Source organism: Mesoplodon densirostris, chromosome 7 (genome assembly GCF_025265405.1).
Source record: "Mesoplodon densirostris isolate mMesDen1 chromosome 7, mMesDen1 primary haplotype, whole genome shotgun sequence".
In the NCBI taxonomy this organism is placed as follows: domain Eukaryota; kingdom Metazoa; phylum Chordata; class Mammalia; order Artiodactyla; family Ziphiidae; genus Mesoplodon; species Mesoplodon densirostris.
The window spans coordinates 117838927-117852095 of NC_082667.1; the positions used below are offsets into that span (position 1 = coordinate 117838927).

Genomic DNA, 13169 nt, shown 5'->3' on the forward strand with positions numbered 1-13169 from the left:
AATAGACAATTTCTTCTCAATCATCAGAACTCCTTTTTAATACTGTGCCACCCTAAGAATACTCCTCTCCCCAATTCCCATCTCTGCTCACTGAAGTCTTTTTGTTCACTTATGGCCAACCTCCGGTGGCATCTTTTCAATCAAGCTACCCTTACAAGCTACCCCACAGAAAGACTATCCTCTGGCATCTTCTCTGTCTTTCCTAGTCCTTGTCAGATCTGGTTTCTCTCCCTATTCCCTTGCCCTCCTCCAGTCTATCCTTACCCTACAGCCAGTATGTCCCATTGAAACACACAACAGATTGTGTCACAACTCTGATCAAAACCCTCCAAAGCTTCTGGCTCACTCAGGTTCAAAGTCAGTATCCTTGCAGGGTGGACAACATACTTAGTGCTTTGGCCACGCTGCCACCTCCCTGAGCGTTCTCCCCTCCCCACTTACTTTACTCCCATCACTATGGCCCCTCAGTGTTCCTAGGGCACACCAAGTACACCCACCCCAGGGCCTTTGCACTTGCTATCCTCTCTATTGGGATGTTCTTGCCCTAGATACCCATGGTTTTCACGCACCTCCTTTAAGTTCTGCTCTGCTGTCAACTAGTCATTGAGGAGTTCTCTGGACACCTGCTCAAACTGTGACAACTGCTATCTCATATACTTCCTATACTATACCCATCCCTTAATTTATTTCTCTTATTAACACTCACCACCTACTAATGTTCTTATAACTTATCTCTCCCAACTAGAATGGAAGCTCCATGAGGGCAAAGGAGTATTGTCTATTTTGTTTACTGCCTGGCACAGAGAAGCCATTCAGTAAATATTAGCTGAACTGAAATTTTGCCTTGAGTTGGTATTTATGTATATATGTTACCTTTCTTAACAAAGTAGAAGCTCCATTAGGATGGATCTTGTCTTGATCATCTTCATTTTCCCTGCATCACCTACCCTACTGTCTTACCTATAACAAGCCCTCAAAAATATCTGTGAAATACTGGATGGAATAGAAGAATACAACCATCTAAATGTGGCCTCAAAAGTTACTATAAAAGGTTTATTTAGTAACTCTGTAAACAAGAATCTCTACTTCCCCAAAAGACACCTATTATTAAAGTGACATCAAGACAGCCAACTCCTTCCACCTAAGGAAGATTATATTCACCTTTGCTGGTTCGGAAGGTGAGCATGGCAGGCTGTCCTTCACCTGCTGCACTCCTTGCCACCATCAAAACTTCGTAGAGACTCGACGGCTCCAGTTCCGTTAAATGGAGCTCATTTTCACTTCCTGGGACTCGAACTGTGTGCCATCTTCCCACCATGCCAACACCATCTTCCAGCTACTCAAGGGAAAATAAGGCATTTTTTAAAAAAAACGAGATACAGGGCAGAAGAATCTTCCATTCCAACTGGGTAAAAACTAGAAGTCATTCAATTCCAGATGAATTTTGGGAAGCAATACACTATCGAAAGTGAAAGAGATGTAACACCTCTCCACATTAAGAAATAGAAGGAGCCCTATAGCAAGAACTTAGGGATTCTCACTGTGAAAAGACTCCTGCTCCCTTAGCTGCCACTAACTTATGGCCTCAGGCAAGTTATTTGATCACCCAGTTTGTTTCCTTTTCTTGTAATGGAAACAATGCTCCTTTCTTACTGGGCTAATGGGAGAATTAAATAAGTATACAATAACATGTATTAATGATAATATATATTATGTATAATATATGATAAATCAAAATATACATTATGTATGTCTATACGTGTATAAATTATATCATTATGCATTATATGTTTCCAACAGTCTTGCTTCATGTCTTGACACTGCTCAACGTGAGCTCAAGGAAACAGAAGGAGATCCAACCTGTTGGGTCTTGATTAATGGAATCAAGAGCCAACATTACATGGGAAGTTTCACGTGGATGAGAAACCAGTGAGACTACCTGCATCTAGAATCATCAGGTTACAAACAGTGAATAAACTCTCAAATATCACCATGTTAATTTTTCCAGATATTAAAAATATTACTGGGCTTCCCTGGTGGCGCAGTAGTTGAGAGTCCGCCTGCCAATGCAGGGGACGCGGGTTTGTGCCCCGGTCTGGGAAGATCCTACATGCCGCGGAGCGGCTGGGCCCGTGAGCCATGGCTGCTGGGCCTGCGCATCCGGAGCCTGTGCTCCGCAACAGGAGAGGCCACAACAGTGAGAGGCCCGCGTACCGCAAAAAAAATAAAAATAAAAAAAAAATTACTATAAGGGGAGGGATGGAGTGGGAGGCTGGGGTTAGCAGATGTAAGCTTTTATATACAGGATGGATAAACAACAAGGTCCTACTGCAGAGCACAGGGAACTATATCCAGTATCCTGTGATAAGCCGTAATGGAAAAGAATCTGAAAAAAAGAATGTATCTATAGGTATAACTGAATCACTTTGCTGTACAGCAGTAATTAACACAACATTGTAAATCAACTATACTTCAATAAAAAAAATACCTAAAGAAAAAATATTACTGTTAAATGATGGATGCCAAAATATCTTGAGCATAGAGAATTATTTTAAATATGAGTGCATATCCTCCCATTTCATTTACAGTCTCATTAAACAAAGAGGGGAGATTTTTTTTCATTTTGCTTTAATAGAAGCCTGTGGATGAAAAACATCATCTGAAAAATCAACTGAGACAATCAAGGTTCACCATAATAAAGGACCAAACAATGTAAGGTTTTAATACAATTAAGAAGAGAACTTGAAATGAAAACATTTGTCAGAGATTATAAGGGACAACTCTGTTCAAACAGTTGTTTCTAATAAGAAACTGCTTTTTTACTAAATAAACTGCATTATGCCATCTCAGAGAGGAAAGGAATTACTTTTTAAAAATTGATTTATAGAACTTTATACCCAAGGGGTTAAAATATTTGATTAAAAATGTCTAGAAGTTACTGGGTTCTTAGAATCCCAATTTGAGGGGAAATTATTTGTACTTCATTCTTACTGCTTTTATAAGACTGGTAAATCCAGCATGATTGCTGGCATTTCTCTCCCAAACTCATCATTCTGGGACACTCCTGTTTCCTGCCACTCCACAAATGTGAAAGACAATAAGCATGTGTTATACACAGGATGTGAAGGTGTGAGAAGAGAAAGATGATAAATGAGAAGACATTACCTTTCGATACTTCACAAAATAGGCGTTGATGGGCAGCCCGCCATCCTTCCCCGCCCTCCAGACCAGGTTGTACGTATCTGGTGTGTGCGTCTGTGGGGGGCTCAGAATGATGGGGGCATCGGGGACAGAGGTACCACTAGCGTTTTTCTCTGATGATGATTCTGTAGCACTGGAATGTTCCTTCAATGGCAATGAGCTCAATAGTCCAGTTTCTGAACCATCACTTTTATCATTCTGAGTGGGATCAGAAGGTGTGACTATTTCTGCTTTTGTATTTGTTTCAAAAGGAACTGCAGAGAAACGGAGACAGAAAAAGAGGAGATAGAAGAAATTCATTATTTCAGGGTCTCTCATACAGTGATCTCACACACTGTCAGCACAGTTTGAGCCCTAGAAGTTAAAGTAGGTAACATTTCAATTTATGATTCATGGAAACATCTAATCTCCAGTAGCCATCTCTTATTCATGAAGGAGCAAATTAATTGTCTGAAAAATCAGTTCTATGATGCAGGGGTTTAGTAGCTGAAAGGATGCCATTCTTCCTTGCTCAATACCAGCATTTCCTCTTTTACAACAGCAATTTGCTAGCGTAACCTCAGAAGATTTTAAGTTGGAGAACAACTTTAACTCTAGTTGGTAAATGAAACACAATGAGTCATGCACTCCCTTGGGAACAAAGTAAAATAAACAGTAAAGAAAAGGTCAAGAGTCAGGCTATTACCTACTGGGTAGCTAGTCTCCAAAGATATCTCAATATTCACACCCTTGAGCAGTCCCCTCCCACGCTGAATCCCAGCTGCCCTGTGACTCGTTTTAACCGACGCCAGGCCCAAGAGAGGCTGCCCTCTTCCAGGCTTAAGCCTTAAGAAGGCCTGGCACCCCTACTATAGTGCTGCCACATACAGATAGATGCCCAAGCTAGCCGTGGAGAGGGGTGATGGGGGGGGAGGGAGAGGGGGAGAGGGAGGGGACGTGGGTGAGCACGTATGGTGAGGAGAGAGCAATTTATGAAAACAAATAAACTGCCAGCACAATAAAACCCGAGGGTTGACAGCCTAGTTCCTCTAAAGCACTATTAATACTGGCAATGAAAAGTCTCCTAGTTTTGTGGAGGAAGGGAGCTGAGGAAACAACGGCAGAGTTTCTTTTCCACAATGAAGTCGGATTCCTGGGGAAAGGTGGGAGTGTATTAGGAGAACTACTGCAGTTCCATAGAGAACCTACCAAAAAACAGGACTAACAGTGGAAGGTCGGTTCTCTGGTTCTCTGTTTGTTTAAAAGAGAGAAAAGGTGTCCCAGAAGCATCCTCCATCAAAGAAAACAAGAAGCTAGTGGGATAATAATATAGAAGAACACTAATTACGTTCACTGAGACAGCTTCCAAATATTGCTCCTGGAACAGTCGTGTTTATCTAGTGAGTCAGAATGTGGGCTGGATGTGAAGGGTGTGGTCGAGAGCCTGTTAATGAAGAGATGGACTCTAGCAAGTAGAGGCAATTAGCTGTGGCTTAGGGCAGTGGAGAAGGACCTTTTTATCATTAGTGTTTCATGGATCCTCTGGGCAGGTCACCACTGGGAAGTGGTATTTGGCTGTAGAAGAGTTTATACAGAGGCATGAGAAAAAATGTTATGCTACAGCCTGTGTCTACTGCAGGAGTATCAAAACTCCACTTGTGTTCAGGCTGCAATGAGACTTTTCCATAACTTTCATCGAAAGGGGATTCAATTAATTTTCTTCTACTATTCCCGATAACAGAATTTGAGCACTCACGGATACTAGATACAATTCATAAGGCCTTCACAGTACTTTCCAAAGGTTCTTCACGTACATGATCTCAATTTATCTTCAAAATAACTCTGTAAAATGGTCAGAAGAGACATCTAGCATTTTTTAAGGTAGAATGTTTTTTGAATTGGAAAACAGATTGATAAAACTCTGGCTTTCTAAGTACTATAACTATGGTAATGTCTATGAATTAATGACTCTGAGTTGAAACCAGTTCAACACGGAACGGAACCAGATCTGCCAAAGTTGTTCCCACTGTGACCACTCAAACCAGCAACCCCACCCTAAACTATTTAGGACCCCAGGCCAACTCCCATTATAGTTTTGAAAAGTTACAACTCACTCTACAAATATTTGTACATCCAGGACCTCAAAAATCCAAGGTCTCTGGAAAGAAAAAAAGGTGGGGGAGAGAGTCATCTTGCTTACTTCCCCCTTCATAACAAATAAAGTAAAGGCTGCCAGCATGCTAGAATTTAATAATAAGCTCAGATTCCCATGGGAAGAAGTGGGTTGTTATGTGCTGTTCTGAGCTTTAATAGACTCAGCTAGACTTCAGTAATTACTATAGAGCATGTAAAAGAAGCCACGAAGGACCACTCAGGTAGGATGTAGCTCATGGGGTTACTATACATAAAAAATGGTATTTATCAAGACATAAAATCCTGGGAGTGATGGGGATCTTAAAGATCTAGAAAGATCTAATCTAAACAAGTTATATATCTTCTAAGGGCTTCAGATTTCTCATATTTAAAGTGAGGGCCTTCCCTCGTGGCGCAGTGTTTGAGAATCTGCCTGCCAATGCAGGGGACACGGGTTCGAGCCCTGGTCTGGGAAGATCCCACATGCCGCGGAGCAACTAAGCCCGTGCACCACAACGACTGAGCCTGCGTGTCTGGAGCCTGTGCTCCGCAACAAGAGAGGCCGCGACAGTGAGAGGCCCGCGCACCGCGATGAAGAGTGGTCCCCGCTCGCCGCAACTAGAGAAAGCCCTCGCACAGAAACGAAGACCCGACACTGCCAAATAAATAAATAAATTTTTAAAAATAAAAAATTTAAAAGAAAATCACTTCAGCCAAATGATACCCAAGCAGTGCCTGCATGACAGCTGTCTTACGGCTAACAATACTGAGCAGAGCCAATCCTATTTTTGCTTAGCAGAACAGATATATAAACACACACACGTACACATACATATACACATCCATATGTGTGTATAAATTTATGCAACACTTAACTACCTTCTTTATTTAAGGATTATTAAGGTCTACTAGTATCAGTAACTATTTCTTCTTCCCTAAACACTACCAGAAGGGATAATTATAACTTAATAATAATTAGATAGTAATAATTGTAACTTAATACGTAGTATTTTTTGAAGGCATTCTACTTCCAGACATCATTCTAAGCACTTTACAGGTACAGACCCCTTGAATCCCCATACCAGCCCTATGAGTAGGGCACCCTCACCAATGCCCACTGATATAAGATTTGAATGTGGATTAAGTCAAATTTGAATTAATTTGAATAATACTGAGATTCTATATACCAGTACTCCAAATTAAGTCATCATCACCCAAAAGCAGTAAAATATAAAGAATATTAGGGCTTCCCTGGTGGCGCAGTGGTTGAGAGTCTGCCTGCCAATGCAGGGGACACGGGTTCGTGCCCCGGTGCAGGAAGATCCCACATGCCGCGGAGCGGCTGGGCCCCGTGAGCCATGGCCGCTGGGCCTGCGCGTCCGGAGGCTGTGCTCCGCAACGGGAGAGGCCACAACAGTGAGAGGCCCGCGTACCACACACACAAAAAAAAGAATATTATATTGTACGCCCTATTAGAACAATAACCTTGAATAAGGTTGAGGCAAATATACAGATGGGTGTGGTTTGACAGTACACGTGACTCAGCATTCCCAATAAAAGCCAACTCTTTAGACTGAATACTATCCTTACTAAGGGCCCACCTGAAAAATATCTGCAACGATATTTTCAGCTTAGAAAACCAAAAGCATTAATGCCCCAAAGAGGTCATACCTTGGGCTTGCTCCCAAATGAAAGTGTCCTATAGGACAACTACAAGCTTAACAAACCCACCAGAAGTGGAGACCAAAGTTCATCTGGTTCGCATAAGGCCAAATACCAAAAAATGCAATTCTACATTTCACTGTTGTTGGTAAATACATATATATTTAGAGGTTGCTAGACTCATTAAAATCTACTTCAAATCACTTTATCCCCTACTATCAAAGGAAACCATTCACCTGGGAAAAGATACTAATAACAACTCACCAACAGTGAGGACGGCTTCCGACTGTGTGGTGCCGTGTGCGTTTGCAGCTTCGCAGGTGTACTTCCCAGCGTGTTCCTGAGTAACAGCCTGAATATATAGAGAGCTTGAGCCAGCCTGGGACATGATGAAGTACACAGGCTCCAGGTCAGAACCCCCAGGTCTTGATAAGTGCAGTTTTCGGGATTTAGATCTAAGAACTTGAGACAAATGGCTGGTTATCAATCCATGACTGTCGTACCAACGAATGGCTGGAACCGGCACCCCGGTGGCATTGCAGGACAAAGTCACGGAGCCTCCAGAGGCCACCTCTGCACTTGCTGGTGCTGTAATTATAACAGGCTTGAGTCCACTGTCTGTTAAAAAAAAGTAATTCACATAAATTAAGAACATTATAGTATCTACAATGCAAAATAATTTCATCCTACTACATAAATGTTGTGTCATGCGCAAATAGCTGTCTTAGAAACATCTTTTATATGTGTGTTTCCAAACTGTGTTTTACATGCAGAACTGTGTGGTGAACATGTGCATTCACTGAAGTAACAGTGTTTGCAATGTCATTAGCAAGTAGTAATGATAATAGTAATGATTAGAACAAAGATATCTCCTTCCTTGTTAGTTCGCTTCTCAAAATATTCTATATTTTCTTCAAAAACTGTGCCATTTTGCCTTTCACATATAGGTCTTTAATCCACTGGAAATTTGTCTTTGTGTACAATGTGAGTTAGAGATTTAATTTCTTCTCCATTTTGATAGCCAATTATCCTACATCAAATCTTGAAATGGATATCCTCTCCTTGGTGATCTTCAATGCCACCTAAGTCAAATCCTTAGTGCAAATCCTTTTTGGTGGTCTCTGTCTCGTTTCAAGAGTCTATTTGTCTGTTCCTGCACCAATAATACAACACTGTCTTGATTACTATAGATTTTTGTGTATGTTCTAATATCTGGTAAAGCAAGGTCCCCACTTTCTTGTTCTTCTTCTTTTAGAGTGTCTTTTAAACTACTTTTTCTGTCTGTTGCTAATTGTAATGGTTAATTTTCTGTGTCAGCTTGACTGGGCTAAGGGATGCCCAGATAACTAGCTGCGTTTGTGAGCGTGTTTCCAGAAGAAATTAGCATCTAAATTGGTAAACCGAGTATAGCAGATGGCCCTCCCCAATGTGGGTGGGCACCATGCAATCCGTTAAGGGCCTCAGTAGAACAAAAATGCAGAGGAAGGGCAAATTCCCTCTATGAGCTGAGCCATCCTTCTTCTGCCCTAGGACACTGGACATCAGTGCTCCTGGACCTCTGGCTTTTGGACTTAGGTTGAGACTTATACCATCACTCCTCCTCCCACAGCTCAATTGCATCACTGGCTTCCCTCCTTCTCCAGTATGTAGATGGCAGACTTGTCCTCCATAACTGTGTGAGCCAGTTTCTATAATAAATCTCCTCCTATGTGTAAATTATATATCCTCTTGTGTTTTGTTTCTCTAGAGAAACCTGGTTAATACACTCGTACATAGAAAGGCAACATTCTTGTTTATTGGTCTTTATCCAGCCACCTTGCTAAAAGCTTTTATTACTTCTAACAATTTGCCAACAAACTATTGATTCTCTATATTGACAACCATAGCATCTGTGAAGGAATAACGATTGAGTTTTCTTTCTCTCTTATCCTTACATCTTTCATTTCTTTTTCTTGTCATTCTGTACTGATGAGAATCTCTGCTATGATGACAACTAAAAGAGATTTTAAAGGGAATGCCTAAACATTTCGCCATTAAAAGTAATGTTTCCTGTGAGTTTTTGTTAGATACTCTTTATCAAGTTAAGAAAGTTCCTTCTATTTGTTTTCCTAAGAGTGTCTATCATGGATACTGAATTATGTCAGATGTTTTTTTGCTTCTATGGAGATAATCATATTGTTTTTCTCCTTTATTCATTAAATAGGATGAATAATACTTTAAATTTTCTGATTGATTACCGGGATAACTCCTTACTTAAACTTTATCTTTACTGATCCTATTTTATCTTCATTTTCTATTTAATTGATTTCTGCCCATATCTTTATTATCTCCTTTCTTCTGCTTTCTTTAAATCTATTCTGTTATTTTACTTAGTTCACTAATTTTCAGTTTTACTAGCTTTCTTTTATAAGCATTTAAGGCTATAAACTCTATGTTCCTTTTTCCTGTATCCCACACAATTGGACACTCATTATCATTGAAAGAATTTTAAATTTCCATTATGATTTTTTGACCCAGCTATTGAGAACTATAATTCTAAGTTTCCAAATACATGCCATTTAAAAATTATTTTTTGTTATTAACATCTAAATTAATTGCACCAAGTTCAGAGAATTGGTCTCTATCATCCTGAGTCTTTGAAATTTGAAATATTTATAACTCTCAGACAAAAGGTTAATTTCCCTAATATATAAAGAACTCCTATAAATAAGAAAAAAGATCAACAACCTAATTTAAAATGGGCAAAAGACAATGAACAGTCAATACACAGGAAAGCAAATTCAAATGGCTCATAAACACATGATGAGATGCCCAACTTCATTCATAATAATAAAAAATATATAGATCAAAAGGTACTTTTTTTTAAACCTGTCAGATTGGCAAAGATTAAACAGAAATTTTGACAACACCATGCCTTGGTGAGGATATGTGGAAACATTGCTAGTGGGAGTGAAAACTAGTAACTATTTTAGAGAGCAATGATATCTATCAAAATTACCAAGACATATATGCTTTGATTCAGCAAATTCATTTCTAGGAATTTATGTTAGAGATATTCACACATGTGCAAAATAATCTATGTAGAAGGACATCCATTGTAGACTTCTTGTAATAGTGAAGGATTAGAAACAGCCATCAATGAGGTACTAGTCAAATCATCACAAGTATACAACGGAAGACTAAGCAGCCATTTTTAAAAAGAAATGAAAATACTCTTTAATGTACCATATGAGAAGATGTCCAAGATATATGTGAAGTGAAAAGTTCAAGGTAATTTTTAAGGTAAAATTCAAGGAAAAATTTTTAAGGAAAACTTCAAGGTAATTTATATGAATGCTACCACCATTTATGTTAAAAAAAACCCCAGACATTGTTATTAAATGCACACAAGCTCACATGTTATATGTAATTGATTATATACATGCATACAAGGATATTCAAGAAAATGATAAAACTATTTAGTTCTAAAGAGAAATCTGGCTGGCTGGGGAACATGAGTGAGACTTTTACCATGTGCTTTTCAAAATTATGCCTTTTCAAAACTATGTAGTATCTGTTGAAAAAATATTATAAAAAATATTTTTAAATGAGCATGATTAAATAAGGTTGCTTCTTCATGGAAATGCCTACCTGCAACTAGAAAGGAACATGGAAAATGAACACTGCTCTGTTATGGTGATAGGATTACTTCCTTTTTTGTAAAAATGATTTAATTTTTAACCAGAACAAAACCCCATCTGTAAAGTAAAATCTCCTATGATTACATGACCTAAAAGCCTACCGTTTTCAATTTCCAGTCTCCCAGTAGACTGCATAAATCCAATCCCATTATCTGCTACACACTGATACAGCCCAGAATCTTCCATGGTAACACCCCTGATTTTCAATCCATTTCCCACAGTTAGATGTCGTGGGGAACGACGAATGGGCCGTGCGTTGTGAAACCAGGTACGGTTGGGGGTTGGGTTCCCATGAACTTCACACGTGAATTGTACCGTGGCACCCAGAGACACTGTCTGATCCTGCAGTCCTTTAGAAATGGAAGCATGTTCTAAAAATAAAACAAATAAGAACTAATGAGAACCTACTGTATAGCACAGGGAACTCTACTCAGTACTCTATAATGACCTATATGGGAATAGAATCTAAAAAAGAGTGGATTATATGTGTATGTATAATTGATTCACTTTGCTGTACAGCAGAAGCTAACACAATATTGTAAATCAACTATACTCCAGTAAAAAATTAATAAAAAATAAAATAAATAAAAATATATAAATTAAAGTCTAGCCCTCAAGATGTATTTTTTAAATTATCACATGAGTCATACAAACTCTCCTCTCTATTAATAACTAGTTGAAACCGAATTGTATTATTTCCTCACATTCTCCCATCCACCATGGTCATCAATAAAAAATTAGAAATGTATTTACTTTCCTCCAATAGGAAAATCATATGTTACTAAAACATTATAGCCTCTTTTTATAGATCTCTCCTCCCACTTAACCACCCCCCACCAACCCAACAAATGCACACACACATACATACATGCAGAGTTTCTAATCTTTGGCTTCTCTAAGCATTTGTTCCAGGTGATCTGTTTGAAATAAAGTAATCATTTCCCTGGATTTCACACTATGCAAAAGCCAAAACAGAATAATGCTTATTTGGAAGTTAAATTCTTTTTATGCTCAATTCTGCTTTGAGGTTACATGTATTCTGGGCAAAAATTTCCCTTTAGTATCCATCAAGTCACTTTTTACCTGGACAGAGTACATCATGTACCGGCATTTGTAACATATGCCCAAATTAAATGATTATGTATATTAATCTAGTCCTAATTATCATTAAATTTTAAAGCCCACTTGCCACACACTTATATTAATTCCAGTGTATGTCAGGCCACTGTTTCACATAAACAGGTGCAGAAGGTTTACAAAAACTATATTTACTATGAAAACTTTTTTTTTCCAGTTTTCATGAAAATCTGTTTTGATAAAGGAAAACATTTTTGAGATAGGTAGCTGGAAGAAAGGAATAGCTTTGAGATAAATAGTGTATATAGAAATATGGGTGAAAATAACACAAATTTTATGAGCCAGCTATAGTGAAAGCATTCCAAAAGGGAAAATAAAATGAAATGATTTCTTTTTGAGATGACATTTTCTAGTCAGTACTCTGTCTTAGTTACGATTACTGGACACTACACACTGATACAGCCCAGAATCTTCCATCCTGTTGAATTCCAGTCTCTTTCCTCCACGTCATCGAGAAGGAAGAACCAGCTCTGTAAATAAGCCCCCTACATATGAACCAGTTCAATTCTGAGAGTGCGTTCGTAAGTTCAATTTGCTCATAAGTCCAACAAAGTTAGCTTAGGAACCCTACTAACAATCGGCTATATAGTATAGAACCAGCTACATCACCGCTGCTTTTACACTTGCTTCAGGACATCCTGGACTTGAAATAAAGATACTGTACTATTGTACTCTATACAGTACTGTACAGTACACAAAAGCACAGCCACTTGTACAGGATGCACACATGTGACAGTGTACACCAGACACGTGAACTAACTTACGTGATTGGACATGAGAACGCAAGTTCGCATCTTTGAAAGTTTGCAACTTGAAGGTTCGTATGTAGGGGACTTACTGTATTGTGTAACCAGGTTGGGGGTGAGGTTCCCAAGAACATCCCAGGTGAAACGCTCTGTGCCACCCAGAAACACTGCCCAACTCAGCAGTCCTTTAGAGAAATGAAGCTCATTTTGGTACTGGGGTAGCTATTTCTAGGTAGTCTCTATTCCATTTATGGTTCACAAATAGAGCTTCCACTCAAACATCAGTTAGACTAGAAAAATAGCCTGACTTGAAAAAACACTTAACAAGTAACATCTTACCAAGTACATTCACCACGTAAGTCACGTGTTTGGTGTCTCCAGACTTGTTTCCCACCACACAGGAGTAGTTGCCAGAGTCCGCCGGATCAATGCTGTCCGTGGCAAGATGTGAATACAACCTTCTCCACTTGCCTCCTGGCACAGCGTCCTGACCGTCTTTCAGCCAGTGCACGTGAGAAGCTGGGATTCCACTTACCACACACTCCAGGGTCACAGGGCTACGAGAGAGAACAGCTAATGCCTGTGAAAGGGCGGGGTGAAGAATGTGAAAGTCATCTGAAGAAGGGCCTGG

General features: G+C 39.3%; 1 protein-coding gene across 1 annotated transcript in view; it reads right to left on the bottom strand.

Moving 5' to 3' along the window:
* The window catches only part of CDON (cell adhesion associated, oncogene regulated), a 98956-nt gene that overhangs the window by 37968 nt on the left and 47819 nt on the right, over positions 1-13169 (bottom strand). Inside the window, exons 6-10 of the mRNA XM_060103793.1 lie at positions 12878-13165; positions 10757-11026; positions 7240-7593; positions 3166-3455; positions 1162-1336 (exon numbers count right to left, since the gene is read on the bottom strand). Of these exons, the coding sequence (XP_059959776.1) occupies positions 1162-1336; positions 3166-3455; positions 7240-7593; positions 10757-11026; positions 12878-13165 (1377 nt within the window). The remainder of the gene's footprint in view (positions 1-1161; positions 1337-3165; positions 3456-7239; positions 7594-10756; positions 11027-12877; positions 13166-13169) is intronic.